This window comes from Coregonus clupeaformis, chromosome 10, assembly GCF_020615455.1.
Source record: "Coregonus clupeaformis isolate EN_2021a chromosome 10, ASM2061545v1, whole genome shotgun sequence".
In the NCBI taxonomy this organism is placed as follows: Eukaryota; Metazoa; Chordata; class Actinopteri; order Salmoniformes; family Salmonidae; genus Coregonus; species Coregonus clupeaformis.
This window is the reverse complement of record NC_059201.1, coordinates 41,008,327-41,034,285: the sequence shown is the minus strand read 5'-3', so window position 1 is coordinate 41,034,285 and position 25,959 is coordinate 41,008,327. Positions and strand designations below refer to the sequence as shown.

The window sequence follows — 25,959 nt, the reverse complement described above, 5'->3', positions numbered from 1 at the left end:
TGGTGTAAAGTACTTAAGTAAAAATCCTTTAAAGTACTACTTAAGTAGTTTTTTGTGGTATCTGTACTTTACTTTACTATTGATATTTTTGCCTACTTTTACTTTTACTTCACTACATTCCTAAAGAAAATGATGTACACCATAAATTTTCCCTGACACCCAATTCACACACAATTTCAAAAGAACATCCCTGGCCATCCCTACTGCCTCTGATCTGGACGGACTCAATAAACACAAATTACTCACTAAACACAAATGCTTCGTTTGTAAATTATGTCTGAGTGTTGGAGTGTGCCCCTGGCTATCCGTCAATAAAAAATAACAAAAAATTGTGCCGTCTGGTTTGCTTTATAGAAGGAATTTGAAATTATTTATACTTTTAGTTTTGATACTTAAGTATACTTTAGCAATTCCATTTACTTTTGATCCTTAAGTATATTTAAAACCAAATACTTTTAGACTTTTACTCAAGTATTATTTTACTGGGTAAATTTCACTTTTACTTGAGTCATTTTCTATTAATGTATTTTTACTTTTACTCAAGTATGACAATTGAGTACTTTTCCCACCACTGCTTATTCTACCTCCTTATATATTTTTTTCTTCTTTCTGATGTTTTATTCTGCGTGCAGTTAAATAACCACAATTAGTATCAGAGAGAGTGTTGTTGTATGTGAGTGTGGCTCTTCATTAAACCCTTGAACTGGAACTACCGCTTCCTCGTGTTCTGAACGGACACCCTGTGGTGGTTTTTATTCTGTTTTATTGGTCCTTCGAAATAAACAACCCATATTTTTCACCTACAATACTTTTACTGCGGCACCCAGAATCGTTTTTGCTCTATAAACCAATATGTATTCCATATACAGTGATTCGTATTGGGGACATTTATTTGACCTTGGAACATGTTTTAAAACCCCAATTTAATGCAAATGTCACTTAAATATGAACAAATATGAATCATTTTAATTATTCTGGCAATTATTTTTAATGTCATGAATAAATACAGGTTATTGACGCTTTTCAACTATTATGCGGGGGACTTTTATTTTGAAGAGTTCCGAAATTCCGTGAACCAGAAGTACTTTTTTTAGTGTAGCTGCTGGAGATGTGCAGTTGTTGGATCCCCACCGAAGAAGAAGAAGTGCGGCTAATCGCTTGAGGAAGAATCACGTTTACCCAGTCATTGTTGTTGTAGGCTACTAAAATATGGAAAAATCTCTCAAACTGCACTCCGATCTCGCAGAAGACGTGGCTACGTCCTCGAGCTTTCGTCAATTCAAGATAAAACACTTCCACTTGGATCTAAGCGTGGACTTTGAGAAGAGAACTTTGAGAGGAACTGAAACGCTACAGCTGAAATGCATCCAAGATTCTCAAAGCGAGCTACTGTTGGACATTCATCCCTCTCTCTCAATGCAAGAGGTGTCCTACTGCCGAAGTGAAGATGATTCGGATTCGGTGAAAGTAGAATTCCTGACGCGCAACTTCACCAGTTATGGCACCACACTGGTTGTAAAATTCCCATCACCATGTAAAATTGAGGAACAGTTTCGAGTGGTGGTCAAGTTTGTTGCATCCGATGGACCAGGGGTAAGAGAATGTCATTCACCCGGCCTAACTAGTGTCACTCTACTCTACCTAGCAACCACAACACAAGCCTGTTACTTCCAGATGATTGGCTACTAAGAATGTATTTATATTTGGCCCTATACTGAACAAAAATATAAACGCAACATGTAAAGTGTTGGTCCCATGTTTCAGGGGGTGAAATATATTTTAGTTTTTTCTCAAATTCTGTGCACAAATGTGTTTACATCCCTGTTAGGTGAACATTTCTCCTTTGCCAAAATAATCCATCCACCTGACAGGTGTAGCATATCAAGAAGCTGATTAAACAGCATGATCATTACACAGGTGCACCTTGTGCTGGGGACAATAAAAGGCCACTCTAAAATTTGCAGATTTGTCACAACACAATGCCACAAGTTTTAAGGGAGCGTGCAATTGGCATGCTGACTGCAGGAATGTCCACCAGAGCTGTTGCCAGATAATTTAATGTTAATTTCTCTATGATAAGCCGCCTCCAACGTTGTTTTAGAGAATTTGGCAGTATGTCCAACCTGCCTCATAACCGTAGACCACGTGTAACCACGCCAGCCCAGGACCTCCACCTGCGGGATCATCTGAGACCAGCCACCCAATAAAACTGTGGGTTTGCACAACCGAAGAATTTCTGCACAAACTGTCAGAAACCGTCTCAGGGAAGCTCATCTGCGTGCTCACCAGGGTCTTGACCTGACTGCAGTTTGGCGTCTTAACCGACTTCAGTGGGCAAATGCTCACTTTCGATGGCCACTGGCATGCTGTGTGCTCTTCACGAATGAATCCTGGTTTCAACTGTACCATTTTTTACATTTTAGTCATTTAGCAGACCTCTTATCCAGAGCGACTTACAGGAGCAATTAGGGTTAAGTGCCTTGCTTAAGGGCACATCGACAGATTTTTCACCTAGTCTGCTCGAGGATTAGAACCAGCGACCTTTCGGTTACTGGCACAACGCTCTTACCCACTAAGCTACCTGCCGCCCCAGATGGCAGACCTTTCCTCTACACTTCTGGCGTCGTGTGGGCGAGCGGTTTGCTGATGTCAACATTGTGAACGGAGAGCCCCATGGTGGGGTTATGGTATGGGCAGGCATATGCTGGCTCCCATGGCTGCACTCCTTACCAGTCATGTGAAAACCATAGATTAGGGCCTAATGAATTTAATTCAATTTACTGATTTCCTTATGTGACAGAGCACCTAGATTCGGTCTTATGTAGCAAAATTTGAAATTGTGTTTTTTATATTGGATAAAAGTAGAGAATCAGAGGTAGAAAATTGTATATCATACACTGCAGTTGAGGAACAATGGGGAAATATTTCTGCTTTTAAAGTTGATTAACTTGTAACCCCATTTTTGAGAAAATGGCCCATTGAATGTTTTGCCACACCTACTGGAGAGCTCTTCTTTGTCTACGTCCATTCAGCATCGTTCACACCCTCTTAAGCCTTAGCCCCACCCATCTCTTTAAGGATTCACATGTGAGGGCATGTGCTAAACAGAGGGAGTAGTTTAGTATACAACCAAAGATTTCAAGACTAAAAGTCAAAAAAATAGTAGCCTACAATAAGGAAAAACTCCAGGTAAAAATACACTTTATCTAGTCCTTGGCCTATATCCTAATCTGATTTTGGTGCAGGTCATGTTGTTCTTCACATTACCGTCTCTGGTAAACACACTATATCAAATAAAATCTAACTTTATTTGTCACATGCACAGGATACAGAAGGTGTAAACGGTACAGTGAAATGGTTACTTGCGTAGTAGCAATATCAAAAACAAAGTGTCTGCTAAATGACGAAAATGTAAATGTAAAACTATTTTATAATTATTAGATGATGCGTACCTGAGACACATAAAATGCAATAGATGGCTGTAATCACCCCCAGACACACCTGGCTAACTTGATGGGTCATGTAATCATCTGGCGAAGTGGAGTATTTTGTTTAGTCATGTAGCTAGCTAAACAATGAACTGGCATAATCCCAACTCTTACTACTACCAATACAAACATTGTCATAGCTGTTGTATGAATCTGCAGGTAGCTAAAGCTAACAACTAGGTTTAATGTTAGCAAGCTAACATTAGGCTATAACTAGCAATGCAAATGTATTTCTGATTTGAATAATATTACTACAAAGATCATACACGTAACGTTCGCTAGCTAGCTAACAGTAATCTTTAACTTGCAATAAAAATAAAATTCTGACAAAATTAGAAACTTATAATATCTGAAAATGTAGCTAGACTCTTACCCGTATACATGGATGAACGCTTCACGGCAGACTGGAACCATTTAACTCAGTTTTGTTTGTGGCTACATCTTGTTTGGCCAACGTTGTGTCAAGTCACTCCGGTTCACACTGACTGTGGCGTTTGCAGAAAGTAGCCCATCACTTATTCCCACTGATCTGTCGATTAGCGGCAGCTAAATTCAGGGCATCAATGTTGTTGAGAAAAGTAGCAAAACTTTTGTAGTACTCGATGACTAACGTTATATCTGTGACTCGTTTCAGGAAACTAGGCATATGTCATCACTACTTCACAGGAGAGGCATTTGAACATTAATGTATTTTTTATCAAAATGTGTTTTTTGGGCGTAAATGCCTTCTGGAACATGTGAACTTTCATGTGCCTTAATATCAAACTTGTATTCCATCCGTAAATATGAATAAAATTGTTAAATTACAAGCCTAGTTGGTTCTAGCCACGGAAAAAGACAGGAACCTTCCCGCTGTCTATAATGTGAACTGCTCACTATGTGTTGATAGTCCTTTCTACCGTGCAGTTTTTGAAGTGTAACTCAGTAAAATCGTTGAAATTGTTGCATGTTGCATTCATATTTTTGTTCAGTATATTTCAAACCGTAAAATTACTGAAAACCTTTTTCCTTTCAAATTAGATCAATTCTGTTTGGCTATACATTATATTCATAGTCTGCAACGTTGCATGGTTTTAGTAAAAAATTTATTGGAAATATACATAAGTGCAAATGAGTGCGTATTCATGAAAACTGCACCACCCTCATTAAACCCAGCATACCTCTGTAGATATCATGGCTGGAGCCTGCTCAGACAGGCGAAAAGAAAGAGCCTTTCCTCTACACTTCTGGCTTCCCTGTGCTGAACCGCAGCCTGTTCCCTGGCTTCCACACCCCCATGACTAAGAGCCCCTACTCAGTTGCTGTGAAGGTAAAGTGTGCCCCTACCACCACACTCAAGCCCTGGTCTCTCTGCCCCCCCTGACCCACTAGGTGTGCTGGCTGGATCCAGAGCAGACAGCTGGGAAGGCCAAGCCTTACGTCTTCACCCAGGGCCAGGCCGTGCTCAACCGCTCCTTCTTCCCCTGCTTTGACACGCCGGCCGTCAAGAGCACCTACTCGGCCTCCGTGAAGGTGAGCCCCTGGACTGGATTCTGACTGAGCCAATGTCCACAAAGAAACATTGTGACAGACAGCAGCACATCAATCATATGTTTCTCTTTGCAGGATAATCAAGCGTCTGTGTTTCCTTTTTGTCATTCACATATTTTTTGTCTCTTATCCTGTTGATTCTATTTTGCCCTGTCATTCAACTTCACGTGCTTTGCCTGGTGTGTTGTGTTCACTGGTGTTCCAATACTTAAAGCACTCTGAATTATAGGTCTGGTATTAAAACACATTGCTGAAAAAGCACTTAATGTGTGGTGGGAAACTCACCTTATCCACCACTACGACTACATTATGTCTGTATTAGTAATGGATATTGGTACCATCATTAGTCCTAATGACTCTGGCCCAAGACTGCCCTGTCTGCCTCCACAGGTTCCTGATGGTTTCACAGCAGTGATGAGTGCCAGTAAAGGAGAACACAGGATGGCAAACAACACGTTCCTGTTCACCATGGAACAGCCCATCCCCTCCTACCTGGTGGCCTTGGCTGTAGGAGACTTGGTCTCTGCTGAGGTTGGGCCAAGGTGAGAGAGTCTCTCTGTTGCCTTATCTGGTGGCCTTGGATAGGTCCCAGATCTGTTTGTGCTCTTGATTTGTTTGTGCTCAAGCCAAATATGACAATTCCACAAGGAGTTGTCAAGAGAGCAGAAATAGACTGGCACACAGGCTAGGCCTTGGATGCTGAACTGTCTAAATCTCTTGACAGTTTGACAAGTTTTTTGGTCATTTAAGGGGCATCATTTGATAGTGTTAAGCACTCTGCTTCTAGTATAGACGTGAGGGTTGGTACAAGTCAATATTCCTCTCCCGTCAAAAGCATTTATTATATTTAACAACCTGGGCGTGTTGATCATTGAACCACAAAATGCATTCTCAGTGTCAGACTGAATAGAGGGATGAGAATCAAAAAGCAGGGTGAAAGTTCAACTTGAATGAAGTTTGAACTTGAGTGAAAACTGCACTTGCCACTTATGGGCCATATAATGCTACTGAAGAATGTGCTTTGAAGAACATGCATGATAGTGTTTGCCTATGAAGTTTCAATGCTTGGTAGTCATTGTAATTCTGTATCTTTTAGGACCCGAGTGTGGACAGAGCCATGCCTACTGCAGGCAGCCAAGCAGGAGTACGACGGAGTCATCGAGGAATTTCTGGCTGTGGGGGAGAAACTATTTGGACCCTACGTCTGGGGAAGGTGAGATTCCCCAATTAACAATATGGTCCAATACTTCAGTGGTCAGTCAACAACCTGGTTCTGAAGAGCTACAGGGTATGCAGGATTTTGTTCCAGCACTACACTAAAACACCAGACCTGACAACAGCTAATCAACACCTTAATTAGTTGAATCAGGTGTCTTAGTGCTAGGCAAGAAAAAAAACTGCACACTCTGTAGCTCTTTCCATAACTAGGGATGGTGACCACTGACTTGGAGCTTGCAGCGTCATGACTTATTCTGCTTATAGACATACAGCTACATCATTGGTTCGTCCCCTCAGGTATGACGTGCTGTTCATGCCACCGTCATTCCCCTTCGGGGGCATGGAGAACCCCTGCCTCACCTTCGTCACCCCCTGCCTCCTGGTCGGAGACCGCTCACTGGCTGACGTCATCGTGCACGAGATCTGCCACAGCTGGTTCGGTAATCTGGTAACCAATGCCAACTGGGGCGACTTCTGGCTCAACGAGGGCTTCACCATGTACGCCCAGCGCCGGGTGTGCAGGGAGATCTACGGTAAGAGACTGTCAATCAATCAAATGTATTTTATAAATCCCTTTCTACATCAGCAGAGTACATCCCTTTGTCACAGTTTGTCTACAGTAGACTGTAGACCAGGGCTCTCCAACCATGTTCCTGGAGAGCTACTGTCCTGTTGGTTTTCAAACCTTAATCAAGTGTCCCTAATTCTAATAATTAGCTGGTTTATTAGCTGGTTTATCAGGTAAGTTACAACTGAGGTTGGAGTGAACCTATAGGAAGGTGCAGCGCCTTGCAAAAGTATTCATCCCCCTTGGCGTTTTTCCTATTTTGTTGCATTACAACCTGTAATTTAAATTGATTTTTATTTGGATTTCATGTAATGGACATACACAAAATAGTCCAAATTTGTTTTAAAAAAATTCTAAAAAATAAATAACGGAAAAGTGTTGCGTGCTTATGTACAGTGGGGCAAAAAAGTATTTAGTCAGCCACCAATTGTGCAAGTTCTCCCACTTAAAAAGATGAGAGAGGCCTGTAATTTTCATCATAGGTACACGTCAACTATGACAGACAAATTGAGAAAAGAAAATCCAGAAAATCACATTGTAGGATTTTTAATGAATTTATTTGCAAATTATGGTGGAAAATAAGTATTTGGTCACCTACAAACAAGCAAGATTTCTGGCTCTCACAGACCTGTAACTTCTTCTTTAAGAGGCTCCTCTGTCCTCCACTCGTTACCTGTATTAATGGCACCTGTTTGAACTTGTTATCAGTATAAAAGACACCTGTCCACAACCTCAAACAGTCACACTCCAAACTCCACTATGGCCAAGACCAAAGAGCTGTCAAAGGACACCAGAAACAAAATTGTAGACCTGCACCAGGCTGGGGAAGACTGAATCTGCAATAGGTAAGCAGCTTGGTTTGAAGAAATCAACTGTGGGAGCAATTATTAGGAAATGGAAGACATACAAGACCACTGATAATCTCCCTCGATCTGGGGCTCCACGCAAGATCTCACCCCGTGGGGTCAAAATGATCACAAGAACGGTGAGCAAAAATCCCAGAACCACACGGGGGACCTAGTGAATGACCTGCAGAGAGCTGGGACCAAAGTACAAAGCCTACCATCAGTAACACACTACGCCGCCAGGGACTCAAATCCTGCAGTGCTAGACGTGTCCCCCTGCTTAAGCCAGTACATGTCCAGGCCCGTCTGAAGTTTGCTAGAGTGCATCCAGAAGAGGATTGGGAGAATGTCATATGGTCAGATGAAACCAAAATATAACTTTTTTGGTAAAAACTCAACTCGTTGTGTTTGGAGGACAAAGAATGCTGAGTTGCATCCAAAGAACACCATACCTACTGTGAAGCATGGGAGTGAAAACATCATACTTTGGGGCTGTTTTTCTGCAAAGGGACCAGGACGACTGATCCGTGTAAAGGAAAGAATGAATGGGGCCATGTATCGTGAGATTTTGAGTGAAAACCTCCTTCCATCAGCAAGGGCATTGAAGATGAAACGTGGCTGGGTCTTTCAGCATGACAATGATCCCAAACACACCGCCCGGGCAACGAAGGAGTGGCTTCGTAAGAAGCATTTCAAGGTCCTGGAGTCTCCAGATCTCAACCCCATAGAAAATCTTTGGAGGGAGTTGAAAGTCCGTGTTGCCCAGCGACAGCCCCAAAACATCACTGCTCTAGAGGAGATCTGCATGGAGGAATGGGCCAAAATACCAGCAACAGTGTGTGAAAACCTTGTGAAGACTTACAGAAAACGTTTGACCTGTGTCATTGCCAACAAAGGGTATATAACAAAGTATTGAGAAACTTTTGTTATTGACCAAATACTTATTTTCCACCATAATTTGCAAATAAATTCATTAAAAATCCTACAATGTGATTTTCTGGATTTTTTTCCCTCATTTTGTCTGTCATAGTTGACGTGTACCTATGATGAAAATTACAGGCCTCTCTCATCTTTTTAAGTGGGAGAACTTGCACAATTGGTGGCTGACTAAATACTTTTTTCCCCCACTGTATTCACCCCCTTTGCTATGAAGCCCCTAAATAAGATCTGGTGCAACCAATTACCTTCAGAAGTCACATAATTAGTTAAATAAAGTCCACCTGTGTGCAATTTAAGTGTCACATGATCTCAGGATATATACACCTGTTCTGAAAGGCCCCAGAGTCTGCAACACCACTAAGCAAGGGGCACCACCAAGCAAGCGGCACCATGAAGACCAAGGAGCACTCCAAACAGGTCAGGGACAAAGTTATGGAGAAGTACAGATCAGGGTTGGGTTATAAAAAAAATATCAGAAACTTTGAACATCCCACGGAGCACTATTAAATCCATTATTAAAAAATGGAAAGAATATGGCACCACAACAAACCTGCCAAGAGAGGGCCGCAACACCAAAACTCACGGACCAGGCAAGGAGGGCATTAATCAGAGGCAACAAAGAGACCAAAGATAACCCTGAAGGAGCTGCAAAGCTCCACAGCGGAGATTGGAGTATCTGTCAATAGGACCACTTTAAGCCGTACACTCCACAGAGCTGGGCTTTACGGAAGAGTGGCCAGAAAAAGCCATTGCTTAAATAAATAAATAAATAAGAAAACACATTTGGTGTTTGCCAAAAGGCATGTGGGAGACTCCCCAAATATATGGAAGAAGGTACTTTGGTCAGATGATACTAAAATTGAGCTTTTTGTCCATCAAGGAAAATGTCTGGCGCAAACCCAACACCTCTCATCACCCCGAGAACACCATCCCCACAGTGAAGCATGGTGGTGGCAGCATCATGCTGTGGGGATATTTTTCATCGGCAGGGACTGGGAAACTGGTCAGAATTGAAGGAATGATGGATGGCGCTAAATACAGGGAAATTCTTGAGGGAAACCTGTTTCAGTATTCCAGAGATTTGAGACTGGGATGGAGGTTCACCTTCCAGCAGGACAATGACCCTAAGCATACTGCTAAAGCAACACTTGAGTGGTTTAAGGGGAAACATTTAAATCTTTTGGAATGGCCTAGTCAAAGCCCAGACGTCAATCCAATTGAGAATCTGAGGTATGACTTAAAGATTGCTGTACACCAGCGGAACCCATCCAACTTGAAGGAGCTGGAGCAGTTTTGCCTTGAAGAATGGGCAAAAATCCCAAGTTTTCTGTTTTTTTGGGGTCTTATTTCTTGTTTGTTTCACAAACATATTTTGCATCTTCAAAGTGGTAGGCATGTTGTGTAAATCAAATGATACAAACCCCCCAAAAATCAATTAAAAATTCCAGATTGTTAGGCAACAAAATAGGAAAAATGCGAAGGGGGGTGAATACTTTCGCAAGCCACTGTAGCTCTCCAGGAGCAGGGTTGGCGAGCCCTGCTGTAGACTGTACTTTGCCTAACATTGTATGATGGGCTCATTCTCAAGTCCCACAACTCTTTCCATTTGAAAGTAAACAGTAGTTGTCTACACAGCTATTTGTGCACACCTGGCTGTCTTATCTCTCTCCAAAGCCCTGATGTTTGTGTTGTTATTTGCAGGAGAGGCCATCACTAGTCTGGAGGCAGCGACTGGGAGGGCTTTACTCAGACAGCACATGGACAACACCGGAGAGGACCACCCTCTCAACAAACTGCGTGTGAAGATCAAACCAGGTCAGACTTTGCTTACATTTACCCTTTACTGCTAAGATTAAAGCCAAGACCAAGGCCAATTTCATTAGTAGCCCAGTGGGCTTAGTTTCATTAGTAGTTCATCTGACTGAGATTTGCCTATGGAGCTGCAGACCCAATAGAACTGATACACTTGATCATGACTGCTCAAGTTAAAGGAAAAAATTTCATCTGTATTTTCCCCCCTCCCTCAGGTGTTGACCCTGATGACACTTACAATGAGACGCCTTATGAGAAGGGCTTCTGTTTCGTCTCCTACCTGGCCCACCTGGCTGGAGAACAGAGTCACTTCGATGCCTTCCTCAAGGTTGGTGTTGCTTCTCATTCTACAGTGCCTTCAGAAAGTATTCATACCCCTTGACTTATTCCACATTTTGTTGTTACAGCCTGAATGAAACATTGATTAAGTAATTGTTCTCACCAATCTACACACAATACCCCATAATGACAAAGGGAAAACATGTTTTTACTATTTTTTACATAGTAGAATAATAGTGAAGACATCAAAACTATGAAATATCACACATGGAATCATGTAGTAACCCAAAAAATGTGTTAAACAAATATTTGAGATTTTTCAAATAGCCATCCTTTGCCTTGATGACAGCTTTGCACACTCTTGGCGTTCTCTCAACCAGCTTCACCTGGAATGCTTTTCCATCAGTCTTGAAGGAGTTCCCACATATGCTGAGCACTTGTTGGCTGCTTTTCCTTCACTCTGCCGTCCGACTCATCCCAAACCATCTCAATTGGGTTGAGGTCGGGGGATTGTGGAAGCCAGGTCATCTGATGCAGCACTCCATCACTCTCCTTCTTGGTAAAATAGCCCTTACACAACCTGGAGGTGTGTTGGGTCATTGTCATGTTGAAAAACAAATTATAGTCCCACTAAGCCCAAACCAGATGGGATGGCGTATTGCTGCAGAATGCTGTGGTAGCCATGCTGGTTAAGTGTGCCTTGAATTCTAAATAAAATCACAGACAGTGTCACCAGCAAAGTACCCCCACACCATAACACCTCCTCCTCAAAGCTTTATGGCGGGAACTACACATGCGGAGATCATCCGTTCACCCACACCGCGTCTCACAAAGACACAGCAGTTTGAACCAAAAATCTCCAATTTGGACTCAAGACCAAAGGACACATTTCCACTGGTCTAATGTCCATTGCTCGTGTTTCTTGGCCCAAGCAAGTCTCTTCTTATTGGTGTCCTTTTAGTAGTGTTTTATTTATATTTTTTTAGCAATTTGACCATGAAGGCCTGATTCACGCAGTCTTCTCTGAACAGTTGCTGTTGAGATGTGTCTGTTACTTGAACTCTGTAAAGCATTTATTTGGGCTGCAATCTGAGGTGCAGTTAACTCTGAGCCTATCCTCTGCAGCAGAGTTAACTCTGGGTCTTCCATTCCTGTGGTGGTCCTCATGAGAGCCAGTTTCATCATAGCGCTTGATGGTTTTTGCGACTGCACTTGAAGAAACTTTCAAAGTTCTTGAAATTTTCTGGATTGATTGACCTTCATGTCTTAAAGTAATGATGGACTGTCATTTCTCTTTGCTTATTTAAGCTGTTCTTGCCATAATATGGACTTGGTCTTTTACCAAATAGGGCTATCTGAATACCACCCCTACCTTGTCACAACACAACTGATTGGCTCAGACACATTAAGAAGGAAAGAAATTCCACAAATTAACTTTTAACAAGGCACACATCTGTTAATTGAAATGCATTCCAGGTGACCACCTCATGAAGCTGGTTGAGAGAATGCCAAGAGTGGGCAAAGCTGTCATCAAGGCAAAGGGTAGCTACTTTGAAGAATCTCAAATATTAAATATATTTTGATTTGTTTAACACTTTTTTTGGTTACTACATGATTCCATGTGTTATTTCATAGTTTTGTTAACTTCACTATTATTCTACAATGTAGAAAATAGTACAAATAAAGAAAAACCCTGGAATGAGTAAGTGTGTCCAAGCTTTTGACTGGTACTGTGTATATGTATATATTTACACACAGACACAGTGCATTCAGAAAGTATTCAGACCCCTTGACTTGTTTTTCCCCCCTCATCAATATACACACTACCCCATAATGACAAAGCAAAAACAGTTTTTTTTTAGAAATGTATCGAACTGAAATATAACGTTTACTTAAGTATTCAGACCCTTTACTCAGTACTTTGTTGAAGCACATTTGGCATTGATTACAGCCTCGAGTCTTCTTGGGTATGACGCTACAAGCTTGGCACACCTGTATTTGTGGAGTTTCTCCCATTCTTCTCTGCAGATCCTCTCAAGCTCTGTCAGGTTGGATGGGGAGCGTTGCTGCACAGCTATTTTCAGGTCTCTCCAGAAAGATGCTGGAGGAAACGGGTACAAAAGTATCTATATCCACAGTAAAACAAGTTCTATATCGACATAACCTGAAAGGCCGCTCAGCAATAAGAAGCCACTGCTTCTGATCGGGTTCAAGTCCGGGCTCTGGCTGGGCCACTCAAGGACATTCAGAGACTTGTACCCAAAGCCACTCCTGCTTTGTCTTGGCTATGTGCTTAGGGTCATTGTCCTGTTGGAAGGTGAACCTTTGCCCCAGTCTGAGGTCCTGAGTGTTCTGGAGCAGGTTTTCATCAAGTATCGCTCTCTACTTTGCTCCGTTCATCTTTGCCTCGATCCCTACTAGTCTCCCAGTCCCTGCCGCTGAAAAACATCCCCACAGCATGATGCTGCCACCACCATGCTTCACCGTAGGGATGGTGCCAGGTTTCCTCCAGACGTGTCGCTTGGCATTCAGGCCAAAAAGTGTAATCTTGGTTTTATCAGACCAGAGAATCATATCCTTGCTCCCAAGGATGAACCAGACTTGTGGAGGTCTACAATTTCTTTTCTGAGGTCTTGGCTGATTTCTTTTGATTTTTCCATGATGTCAAGCAAAGAGGCACTGAGTTTGAAGGTAGGCCTTGAAATACATCCACAGGTAGACCTCCAATTGACTCAAATGATGTCAATTAGCCTATCAGAAGCTTCTAAAGTCATGACATCATTTTCTGGAATTTTCCAAGCTGTTTAAAGGCACAGTCAACTTAGTGTATGTAAACTTCTGACCCACTGGAATTGTGATACAGTGAATTATAAGTGAAATAATGTCTGTAAACAATTGTTGGAAGAATTACGTGTCATGCACAAAGTAGATGTCCTAACCGACTTGCCAAAACTATAGTTTGTTAACAAGAAATATGTGTTCAGTTGGTAGAGCATGGCGCTTGCAACGCCAGGGTTGTGGGTTCGTTTCCCACGGGGGGCCAGTATGAAAATGTATGCACTCACTAACTGTAAGTTGCTCTGGATAAGAGCGTCTGCTAAATGACTAAATTTTTTATGTAAAAACAAGTTTTTTAATGACTCCAACCTAAGTGTATGTAAACTTCCGACTTCAACTATATATATATCATTTTTTAAAATATATTTCCCTTTATTACGTTCCAACCCCACCACCCCTTCCCTAATTGGAGTAAACTACTGAACAACAACGCTTAGGCCTCTACTTCCAGCTTATACATACTATATACATTTTATGGACACAGTCAATTTTACAATATTTATTTTTTGTTTGTTTTTACTCCTGAACTTCCTCAACCTCTCCGATCATTTTCATGATGTCCATCCGGTTTGCTTCTATATGCCATATCTCTCCAACTGTGCTCCTTCAAAAAAGCTCTCAACCTATAACCTATATACTTATTTTGGACACAGCATGCCCTACATTAGTTATCTTGCTGTTATTAGTTTTTATTAGTCCCATCCTTCAGCTCCATTCAACACCTCCCATCTATCTCTTAACACCATCCATATTGGATATCTATTTGCCATATATTTTTCAACTGTACTGTACTGTTTCACAAAGGTTCTGAACCCTTCTATTCTCATTGTTTCTACAGATTGTAAATTGAAAATAAACATTTTTGCTAAGTGTATTATTATATTATTGATCAATTGACTATGACTTTTCAGATCACCCAGTAGTGTTATCTGCAATATTGCAATCCTTCAGCCATTCCTGGACCTGTGACCAAAAACAAGCCACAAATGGACAGTACCAAAACAAATGATCTAATGATTCTGTCTCTTCGCAGCAAAATCTGCAGAGCTGGGAAGGTTGTATCCGCCATATAAATAACATTCTATTGGTAGCAAGAATTTTGTATAATAATTTAAATTGAAAAATTCTAAGTTTTGAATCCGGCGTCGTTTTGCGTATCAGTTCATAAACACTATGCCATGGAATCGGTACGTCAAAAATCTCTTCCCAACTATTTTGCAATCTATATGGGACGGCTGTCAATCCTTTGGTCCTTAAATGGAACTGGTATACTTTTTTATTTATCACAATTTTCTTTTGCCAATTATGTTCTTTAATGCAGGGCCGACAGACAAGTTCCTTACTTTTCCCCCTTCCACTTTCCTTTTCCATTTTTGCGGAAATCCTGCAATTATGTGGTTGTAATTTTGGGTAGAGCAGACATTTCCATATGTTTTTGTTAGCTGCATGTGCAACAACTCCACCAGTCCTACCTATGATATCATTTATGAAGATTATACCTTTTTTTTTTTTTTTTTTTTTTAAATACTGGCTTTTTATCAATTAGTATATTTGAGTTTAACCACTATTTGTTGCATTATTTGTTCTGTTGGTTCTGGAGGATTAAATTGAAATTGCAACCAACTTTCTATGGCTTGTTTTAGAAATAGTGATGTTTGGGAGATGATTTCAAATAACTGAAAGTGAGAGGTTGTAATCTGAATAAAGAATCTTGTTTCTCATGGTCTGAGAGTCTTTTGGTGCCTTTTGGCAAACTCCAAGCGGGTTGTCGTGCCTTTTACTAAGGAGTGGCTTCCGTCTGGCCACTCTACCATAAAGGCCTGATTGGTGGAGTGCTGCAGAGATGGTTGTCTTTCTGGAAGGTTCTCCCATCTCCACAGAGGAACTCTAGAGCTATGTCAGGTTCTCTAGGAAGAGTCTTGGTCGTTCCAAACTTCTTCCATTTAAGAATGACGTAGGGCACTGTGTTATTGGGGACCTTCAATGCTGCAGACATTTTTTGGTACCCTTCACCAGATCTGTGCCTCGACACAATCCTGTCTCAGAGCTCTACGGACAAGTCCTTCGACCTCATGGCTTGGTTTTTGCTCTGACATGCACTGTCAACTGTGGGACCTTTATATAGACAGGTGTGTGCCTTTCCAAATCATGTCCAATCAATTGAATTTACCACAGGTGGACTCCAATCAAGTTGTAGAAACATCTCAAGGATGATCAATGGAAACAGGATGCACCTGAGCTCAATTTCGAGTCTCATAGCAAAGGGTCTTAATACTTACGTAAATAAGGTATTTCTGTTTTATTTTTAATACATTTGCAAAAATGTCTAATAACCTGTTTTCGCATTGTCATTATGGGGTATTGTGTGTAGATTGCTGAGGACTTTTTAAATCCATTTTAGAATATGGCTGTAACGTAACAAAATGTGGAAAAAGTCAAGGGGTCTGAATACTTTCCGAAGGCACTGTATATGCATGGCAGGGTATGAGGGCAACAGTCTGACATATGGGTGTTTCTTCTCACAGGCCTACGTTGACAAGTTCAAGTTCTGCAGTGTTATGGCCGAGGACGCCCTGGAGTTCTTCCTGGAGTATTTCCCTGACCTGAAGAAGAAAGGAGTACACAATATTGAGGGTAAAAGACAGTGTAGTTGCTTTTAGAGTGTTAGATTGGCCTTTTAGGGTTGTACTTGCCTTTAGAATGAGTCTTTAAGCTTGGAAGTGAGATTGTAACAGCAAACTAACCTCACTCTCCTTTTGGTCTCTTTGCTAGGTCTGGAATTTGATAGCTGGCTCAATGTGCCCGGTTGGCCTCCCTATCTCCCTGACCTGTCGGCTGGCCAGAGCCTGATGAAGCCTGCTGAGCAGCTGTCAGAGCTGTGGGCTGCCGAGGGCCTGGATATGGCCAGCATCAAGAAGACCAACATCCAGTCCTGGGAGACTTACCAGGCTGTCTACTTCTTGGAGAAGATCATAGAGAAGTCCCCACTGCCTAGAGGTAGGACATGATGGTAACCACTTCTGCACTGATACCCCTAGCACTATCATTGTACTGAAGATGCATGTGATTCACCCCAATTCCTCAGTTTGCAGATCTCAATTCTTTATATCATTACTTTTACTTTTTGTAACTTGCACCTGCAAGTCTGGATGTGCGTTCACTACTTTTGAAAAGAGTCACACCAATGATGTACCTTCACTCTGACTTTGATAAGGTAATATGGAGAAACTGGAGGAGCAGTACCCTCACATCGTGAAGTCAAACAACGCTGAGCTACGACTGCGCTGGGCCCTGCTCGTCGCCAATAATCATCACCAGCCAGGATATCAACATGTGCGCAGTTTCCTCAGCTGCCAGGTCAGAAAAACAAATGTTTGGTCCTCAACCATCAATTATAGGGCCTCCCGAGTGGCGCAGCGGTGTAAGGCACTGCATCACAGTGCTTGAGGCGTCACTACAGACCCGGGTTCGATCCCAGGCTGTGTCACAGCCGGCCGTGACCTGGAGACCCATGAGGCGGCGCACAATTGGCCCAGCTAGTTTGTTTTATTATAGTAAATATAATATATTTATATGATAATATATGTGTGTGTGTATGATATACCATATGTGTATTTTTATAGTGTCCGTTTTAAAGTTAAATTAGTATTTTTCAGGTGTCTTAAACGATCATGTAAATAGTAGTATCTTAGCAATAATATATGAATAATACATTTGTATCTTGCTCCCAGGGGAAACAGAAGTACACATTGCCTGTGTACCGTGCACTGTGGAATGGATCAGCGGAGACCAGGGCTCTGGCCACAGAGATCTTCAATGCCACCTCCCATCAGCTCCATGTCAACGTCCACAACTACGTCAAGAAGATCATAGGAGCTGAACATGCGATCTAGTCTAACTGACCCTGGCCTAGAGATATAATAGAGGAGGAGTAGTAGTCTTACCCAGTACTTTCAGATGGCCTCCTTTATTTAAATGTACTGTACCAGGTTAGGTTGAGATGCCAATATCATCTTGTTTTTCTCTAGCCTGGTCAGTGGTCACAAAGGAAGAGGCCATTTGACATCTTTCACATGCATCTTTTATGGTTAATTTTTTGTATTTACGCAGGCCAGCCTGAAAGGCTCTGCTGTGGGCATATCTTACTTAAAGCACTTACTATGGGAGGGCATAAAACTGTGTAAGTAGTATTTGTAAAAAATTTAAATAAAAAGGATAAATATAATTAAGTATTACTTTGATGTATTGAGTATGTAAAAAATAAATAAATAAACTAAGCTGTATTTTCAAAACTCACATTCTTTTGAAGTAAATCTAGTAGTTGGTTTGCAAGATTCGATGTATCTTATTGATTTCATTGCCTATCCGCCATCCACTGCATACTTTATTTTACTACCTTTTATGGCAGAATATTTCATTTCACTTGAGAACAAAGCTGCTGTTTACTCCGCAGAAGTATCATAATCGTGCAACTGTAAAATGTGGTTGCATTTCCGCTTCTCTCCAACGGAAGTTGGACAAATTTGGTTTAACCGCTAAATACGTCCTCCCATCTACTAAATTCTTTGGGTGTGCCTTCTCTGATGATAACCTATAGCTAGCCAAGTACATCTTCGCTTCAACAAGATAACCTTGCTCTGGGGGATTCAGAATCGCCATGAAGTACGCATTGGTAAGAATGTCCTGACGTTTAAATACATTCTTTCCAGGGTTGCTTGTCTGCGTACAGTAGCTACTTTAGCTAGTTACATATGCTAGCAGCACCTGATAGCCAGTCATAAGGTTGCTTGCAAGTAGTTCCTAGCTAGTAAGTTAGCTAGTCAGCTAGCTAACGGTACTTTGTTGATAAACAGAGCGGTAACAAAACACTGCAGCTGTCAGATAATTTATCTTCCCTGAACTGGTCATATTATGTCAAATTTAAACGCACAGAATTGGAAGATTTAGCTCTGAGATTGACCCGATAAAAAGATAACTAGCTTACTAGCCTAGTGACTCATGTTGTAAATTTGTGCAAGTTACTCATCTTGCCTAGCTGTCAGCCAAGCAACCAACTGTGCTCGTACATCTGTCACCGCAGCCTTTGCAGCAAGCGATGCTTTTTTAACCTTAGAGAATTTGGTTGTATTTAAAAAGCAACTACACAAGTACTGCCAGTACACAAGCTATTGACAAATGGCCTCCAGGAGACTGATATTTTGTTCACAGATTCCCTTTTTTAGCCTACTTTATCCTTAATCAGATTACTATCATTCTGAGACAATGAGTGCCTTAGAAATGTATAATAGCAGATAATTTCCAGAATGAAAACAGTTTAACATTATCCATGTTATACAGTGCCTTCAGAAAAACATCACATCACTTGACTTGCAAATGTTGTGTTACAACCTGCATGTAAAATGGGGAAATTAGATTTTATGTCACTGGCCTACACACAATACTCCATAATGTCAAAGTGGAATCATGTTTTTAGACATTTTTACAAATTAACTTTAAAAAATGAAATTCAAATGTCTTGAGTCAATAAGTATTCAACCCCTTTGTTATGGCAAGCTTAAATAAGTTAAGGAGTAAAAATCACATAAGTTGCATGGACTCTGCGTGCAATAGTAGTGTTTAACATGATTTATCTGTAAGGTCCCTCAGTCGAGCAGTGATTTCAAACACAGATTCAACCACAAAGACCAGGGAGGTTTTCCGATACCTCGCAAAGAAGGGCACCTATTGGTAGATGGGTACAAATAATAAAAGCAGATATTGAATATCCCTTTGAGCATGGTGAAGTTATTAATTACACTTTGGATGGTGTATCAATACACCCAGTCACTACAAAGATACAGTCGTCCTTCCTAACTCAGTTGCCGGAGAGGAAGGAAACAGCTCAGGGATTTCACCAGGAGGCCAATGGTGACCTTAAAATAGTTACGGAGTTGAATGGCTGTGATAGGAGAAAACTGAGGATGGGTCAGCAACATTGTAGTTACTTTACAAAATGGCAGAGGAAAAAGAAAGAAGCCTGTACAGAATAAAATATATTCAAAAACATGTATCCTGTTTGCAATAAGGCACTAAAGTAGAACTGCAAAAAAATGTGGCAAAGAAATTAACTGTCCTGAATACAAAGCTTTATGTTTGGGGCAAATACAACACATCTCTTCATATTTTCAAGCATGGTGGTGGCTGCATCATGTTATGCATATGCTTGTCATTGGCAAGGACTAGGGAGTTTGTTTGGATAAAAATAAACGTAATAGATCTAAGTACAGGAAAAATCTTAGAGGAAAACCTGGTTCAGTCTGCTTTCCAACATACACTGGGAGACAAATGCACATTTCAGCAGGACAATAGCCTAAAGCACAAGGTCAAATATACACTGTTGCTTACCAAGACGACATTGAATGTGCCTGAGTGGCCTAGTAACAGTTTGGACTTAACTCAGCTTGAAAATCTATGGCAAGACCTGAAAAATGGCTGTCTAGCAACGATCAACAACCAACTTGACAGAGCTTGAAGAATAAATAAATAAATAATGTGCAAAGAATATTGAACAATCCAGGTATTCAAAGCTCTTAGAGACTTACCCAGAAAGACTCACAGCTGTAATCGCTGCCAAAGGTGATTCTAACATGTATTCACTCAGAGGGTTGAATACTTATCTAATCAAGACATATGAGTGTTTTATTTGACATTGCATAGTATTTTGTGTAGATCGTTAACAAAAAATGACAAATTCATTTTAATCACACTTTGTAACACAACAAAATGTGGAAAAAGTCAAGGGGTGTGAATACTTTGAAGGATTTATGATTATTATTATTATTATACCATAAAACCTATTTTCTCTCTTGTATATAGTCCACGACGGTAGCTGTGACTGCTGGGGTGGTATTGCTGTCCACTGTGGGCATAATTGTAGCCCTCTATCTAGGCAAGAAGAAGAAGCCTCCAGTCACCTTGCTTGACTCTACTAAAAAATACCAGCTAACGCTCATCGACAAAGAGGTACTGTGGGCTATTGAAACAGATACTCTGTAGGAAATTAATTAGACATTTTTGGTCTGTGCTTCATAGGCCTGTGCCTAATTCATATATGTACTCCATGGAAATAATCTTTGTCTTAACATTTAACTGAATGTTGGTAGTAGTTGTTGCTCCAGTGCATTGTGACAAAACCAATGTACACTACATGACCGAAAGTATGTGGACACCTGCTCGTCGAACATCTCATTCCAAATTCATGGGCATTAATATGGAGTTGGTCCCCCTTTACTGCTATAACAGTCTTCACTCTTCTGGGAAGGCTTTCCACTAGATGTTGGAACATTTCTGCGGGGACTTGCTTCCATTCAGCCACAAGCATTAGTGAGATCGGGCACTGATGTTGGGCGATTAGGCCTGGCTCGCAGTCAGCGTTGCAATTCATCCCAAAGGTGTTCGATGGAGTTGAGGTCAGGGCTCTGTGCAGGCCAGTCAAGTTCTTCCACACCGATCTCGACAAACCATTTCTGTATGGACCTCGCTTTGTGCACTGGGGTAATGTCAAGCTGAAACAGGAAATGGCCTTCCCCAAACTGTTGCCACAAAGTTGGTAGCACAGAATCGTCTAGAATGTCATTGTATGCTGTAGCGTTAAGATTTCCCTTCACTGGAACTAAGGGGCCTAGCCCGAACCATGAAAAACAGCCCCAGACCATTATTCCTCCTCCACCAAACTTTACAGTTGGCACTATGCATTGGGGCAGGTAGAGTTTTCCTGGCATCCGCCTAACCCAGATTCGTCCGTCGGATTGCCAAATGGTGAAGCGTGATTCATCACTCCAAAGAACGCGTTTCCACTGCTCCAGAGTCCAATGGCGGCGAGCTTTACACCACACCAGCCGACGCTTGGCATTGCGCATGGTGATCTTAGGCTTGTGTGCGGCTGCTCGGCCATGGAAACCCATTTCATGATGCTCCCAACGAACAGTTCTTGTGCTGACGTTGCTTCCAGAGGCAGTTTGGAACTCGGTAGTGAGGATTGCAACTGAGGACAGACGATTTGTACGCGCTCGGCGGTCCCATTCTGTGAGTTTGTGTGGCCTACCACTTCGCGGCCATTGTTGCTCCTAGACGTTTCCACTTCACAATAACAGCACTTACAGTTGACCGGGGCAGCTGTTGCAAGGTAGAAATTTGACGAACTGACTTGTTGGAAAGGTGGCATCCTATGACGGTGCCACGTTGAAAGTCACTGAGCTCTTCAGTAAGGCCATTCTACTGCCAATGTTTGTCTATAGAGATTGCATGGCTGTGTGCTAAAAAAAATTATACACCTGTCAGCAATGGGTGTGGATGAAATAATAGCCGAATCCACTAATTTGAAGGGGTGTCCACATACTTTTGTATATATAGTGTATGTATGGCTCAGTATGTATGGCCTCTTTTCATAGGTGATCAACCATGATACTCGCAGGTTCCGCTTTCGACTTCCCTCAGTAGAACATATCCTGGGACTGCCTGTAGGTAAGTCTTCACTTGCACATTGTTCTTTCTGGGTTTTGTGAAGAGACAGTTTGATCATTGATTATTATTTGGTACAATTCAGTGCCATTAATATAAATAGTCCTTTAGCTCACCAGCATAATAACTACAATCACAGCGTAATACTTGATTCGCGTTCCTGGAATGCTCTTTACTGTATGAGTCATTTAGCAGAACAATCAGAGGGTGAAGCCACACCCAATGACCCTAGCAGTATTTTCAATCGGTGTTGTCTTTGTGTTTCTAACCACCTTATTTGTTTTGTCTAGGGAATCATGTATACCTCTCTGCCCGTATTGACGGCAGCCTGGTAGTCAGACCATACACACCTGTGTCCAGCGACGACGACAAAGGATATGTTGACCTGGTTGTGAAGGTATGTATGGCTTGTCAAAGCAATCCTATATCAAATACTGAAACTGAACACGCTAGTACTATCAAACCTGGGTCTGTATGTATCAAGAGTCTCAGAGTAGTAGTGGTGATCTAGGATCAGGTTCCCTTTGTCCATGTAATCTTATTCTTTGTGATCGAAAATAAAAACTGATCCTAAATCAGCACATATTATGAGAAGCTTGATACATACGGACCCTGATCTGCAAAGTATATTTCATGGATAACATTTCTCCCCAGATCTACTTCAGGAATGTGCACCTCAAGTTTCCTGACGGGGGGAAGATGTCCCAGTACCTGGAGAGTTTGCAGCTGGGAGACGTGGTAGACTTCAGAGGACCAGGAGGCCTGCTGGAGTACAAAGGACATGGTACGACCAGTCTGCTGCCTGGCACACCCTCCCTCTGATATTTACAAATTATGTGTCCCAAATGGTACCCTATTTCCTATATAGTGCAATACTTTTTACCAGGGCCCATAAGAATCAGGTGCCATTTGGGACGCACACATAGTCTGCAATGGAATGGGTGTTTTAGCTTTGTGTACTTAAGTGTGGTGTGGCTGGCTGAGACTGATCATGTGTGTACATACTTGTTTTCAACCTTAAGTCTACTGAATAAGTAAACAGTACTTGTGTTATGTGTAATATCTGGCTTTCTGCATCGCATTTTGCAACTTTCATGCCCCAATGGCTCCAGAAAAGCACTGCCTAAAGAATATAATTTTACTGTATTGCCACTCAAATATATTCTCTCAGTATTATTAGATGATAATGGATAATGGACACACCCAACAACTGTCTTCCATTTTGGATAAGATAACTCTTGTGTTTCATCGCTTTCTCCCATTCCATTCAACAGGGCAGTTTGCAGTTCAGACAGACAAAAAGTATCCTGCTGAGATAAAAGTTGCCAGTACTGTGGGTCTGATAGCTGGAGGAACAGGTGACTCTTCCCTTCCCAACCCTGCCCTCTGAACCTAAACTATTAAATGTTGTCTAAGCACAGGTAAATGTAGAGTAAGCGCTTTTAGTTCCTGGTGCTGAACTCCCTTCCCTGTCTGTAGGCATCACCCCTATGCTACAGCTGGTGCGAGCTATCATGAAGGACCCCAGTGACAGGACCACCTGCAGCCTGCTGTATGCCAACCAGGTGTGTGGCTGCCGCCCACACTGGCCTCTCTCCTAAAATAGACTTTTAATATAATCTCTATAAATAAAGGACAGATAAATGCTTAATACTAGCTTCACTGTGGATGTAGCTCATAGGTTTGCTTAGGTTGAGAGTTAACACTGAACCAGTCACCTTTGTTAACTGTGTGTTGTGTGTGTGAATGCGTGCGTGCTCATGGCAGACTGAGAAGGACATCCTGCTGAGGGATGAGCTGGAGGAGGTCCAAGTCAGACACCCAGACCGCTTCAAGCTGTGGTTTACAGTGGACAGGGCACCCAAGGGTATGTGACTTATGGCTTTTGCTTGCGTTGCTCAAGTGTTGGCATCCAGATTTCAGAAGTCTTAACAAATGTGTAAATTTGTATTATCGTCTTGAATTAGTTTTCATTGTGTATATTATGTCACAATAGCTTTTCAGACTGCTGAAAAGCACAAACTAGCTGTCTCCCTGCACAGACATGTGCCTTAGAGACTATTTGCACCAGAGAGACTAAAGTATATGCACCTTATAAATTATTTACACTGACTACCCACACATCCAACCCTTACACACAAACACACACACAAGAACCCATAAACACACACACAAGCACACACACACACTCAGAACTCATATATATACTATTGATTCCACTAACCACTATATTACTAAATAGTATAAATACAGTCAATTATTACTATGCATACTACCTCTTCTACTACTTGTTATGTTTGACTTGACTCTTCATTGTTATTATTGGTTAATGTACTGCATTGTTGAGGGAGCTAGCACATAAGCCTTTCGCTGCACCTTTTATACCTGCTGTAAACTGTGTATGTGACGAATACATTTTATTTTATTTGAATCCTTATGCATACCGGTACTTGTTTGTGATCCCATGAAAGATTGAATAAGATCCATTTGTGTGGCTCAGGCTGGGAGTACAGTGAGGGCTTCATCAACGCGGACATGATCCAGGAGCACCTGCCCGCCCCCAGTGACGACACCTTGGTGCTCATGTGCGGTCCGCCCCCCATGATCCAGTTTGCCTGCAACCCAAACCTGGACAAGTTGGGCTACCGGCAGAGTCAGCGCTTTGCCTACTAGTCTCCAGCCTAGGGACTCTCCTCCCAGCCACCCCCGGCCTGGGCCTTCTCAATTCAACAAGGACATAAATTCAGTGCTAGACATGGGTCGAAACTACTGCTTGAGAACCAGCATCTCTTAAAAAATATTGGCTTAAATCTATTGCAGAGTTCCAGCACCTAAATATTTATACAATACCAGCACCCAAAATGAGTACCGGCACCTATTTCAGTCCACTTGAAGCACTGCATCAATCTACTGCCAAAAGCCCCATCTAATAAGTGCAGACATGGCCTCTTATCTATCAGGTTGAGCATTAAATGCTCACTTACAACCAAAGTCCTATCTTTGTATTATTGGCCTCCACTAAGCTCTGCCTCCATCCCCTGCTGATAGCTACAATTGATTGGGCCCTGTGTATTTTTAGGTGAGCTGTTGAGGCTTTGATTTATTATTTATGTTCTTACCCTTGAGCGTTCTTCCTAAGAACCGGACAGAGAGAACAGAACATAAAGATAAAGCCGCATATTGAACTGAATTACGCCCAGGGGTGCAGTGCTAAATATGAGGAGGCCGCCCAGGCAGCATTGCTTTAAACGCACACATGACAAATGATATGCACTTAATTATTTCAGCTTCTGCAGAGATGCATTATACTGTATTTTGGCATCTGCTGTGAGTGTTACAAATATATACAGTGCCCTCCATAATTATTGGGACATTGACAATTTTGTTGTTGTTTTGGCTCTGTACTCCAGCACTTTGGATTTGAAATTATACAATGACTATGGGGTTAAAATGCAGACTGTCAGCTTTAATGTGAGGGTATTTTCATCCATATCTGGTGAACCGTTTAGTAATTACAGCACTTTTTGTACATAGTCCTCCCATTTTAGGGGACCAAAAGTATTGGGACAAATTCACTTATGTGTATTAAAGTAGTCAAAATATGAGTATTTGGTCCCATATTCATAGCAAGCAATGATTACATCAAGTTTGTGACTCTACAAACTTGTTGGATGCATTTGCTGTTTGTTTTGGTCTCAAATTATTTTGTGACCAATAGAAATGAATGGTAAATAATGTATTGTGTCATTATTTTGGAGTCTTTTTTATTGTAAATAAGAATATAATATGTTTCTAAACACTTCTATGTTAATGTGGATGCTACCATGATTATGGATAGTCTTGAATGAATCGTAAATAATGATGAGTGAGAAAGTTAGACCCACAAATATACCCCTCCCCCACACACACAAAAATGCTAACCTCCCCTGTTTTTGTAATAGTG

General features: G+C 41.6%; 2 protein-coding genes across 2 annotated transcripts; both read left to right on the top strand.

The window, feature by feature from the left end:
- The first annotated feature begins 1,100 nt into the window (after positions 1–1,100).
- On the top strand, positions 1,101–17,747 carry LOC121575134 (arginyl aminopeptidase (aminopeptidase B)). The gene is made up of 11 exons (XM_041888016.2): positions 1,101–1,593; positions 4,860–5,000; positions 5,409–5,560; positions 6,115–6,231; positions 6,534–6,769; positions 10,290–10,403; positions 10,616–10,728; positions 16,043–16,151; positions 16,290–16,514; positions 16,732–16,874; positions 17,249–17,747. Exons 1-11 carry the CDS (start codon positions 1,210–1,212, stop codon positions 17,408–17,410), a joined length of 1,896 nt encoding a protein of 631 aa, XP_041743950.1. The 5' UTR covers positions 1,101–1,209; the 3' UTR covers positions 17,411–17,747.
- A 75-nt stretch (positions 17,748–17,822) lies between these two features.
- On the top strand, positions 17,823–25,427 carry LOC121575135 (NADH-cytochrome b5 reductase 3). The gene is made up of 9 exons (XM_041888017.1): positions 17,823–18,189; positions 20,373–20,519; positions 21,947–22,019; positions 22,307–22,413; positions 22,671–22,800; positions 23,291–23,374; positions 23,496–23,581; positions 23,784–23,883; positions 24,517–25,427. Exons 1-9 carry the CDS (start codon positions 18,175–18,177, stop codon positions 24,687–24,689), a joined length of 915 nt encoding a protein of 304 aa, XP_041743951.1. The 5' UTR covers positions 17,823–18,174; the 3' UTR covers positions 24,690–25,427.
- Positions 25,428–25,959: the final 532 nt, after the last annotated feature.

Bases quoted from the DNA above. Each gene is read 5' to 3' on its own strand.
- LOC121575134 (XM_041888016.2), top strand. From the start codon at position 1,210: ATGGAAAAATCTCTCAAACTGCACTCCGATCTCGCAGAAGACGTGGCT. The intron at 16,152-16,289 runs GTAAAAGACAGT...TCTCTTTGCTAG, and splicing joins AGGAGTACACAATATTGAGG to GTCTGGAATTTGATAGCTGG. The intron at 16,875-17,248 runs GTCAGAAAAACA...TCTTGCTCCCAG, and splicing joins GCAGTTTCCTCAGCTGCCAG to GGGAAACAGAAGTACACATT.
- LOC121575135 (XM_041888017.1), top strand. The intron at 22,020-22,306 runs GTAAGTCTTCAC...TGTTTTGTCTAG, and splicing joins TATCCTGGGACTGCCTGTAG to GGAATCATGTATACCTCTCT. The intron at 22,801-23,290 runs GTACGACCAGTC...TCCATTCAACAG, and splicing joins GCTGGAGTACAAAGGACATG to GGCAGTTTGCAGTTCAGACA.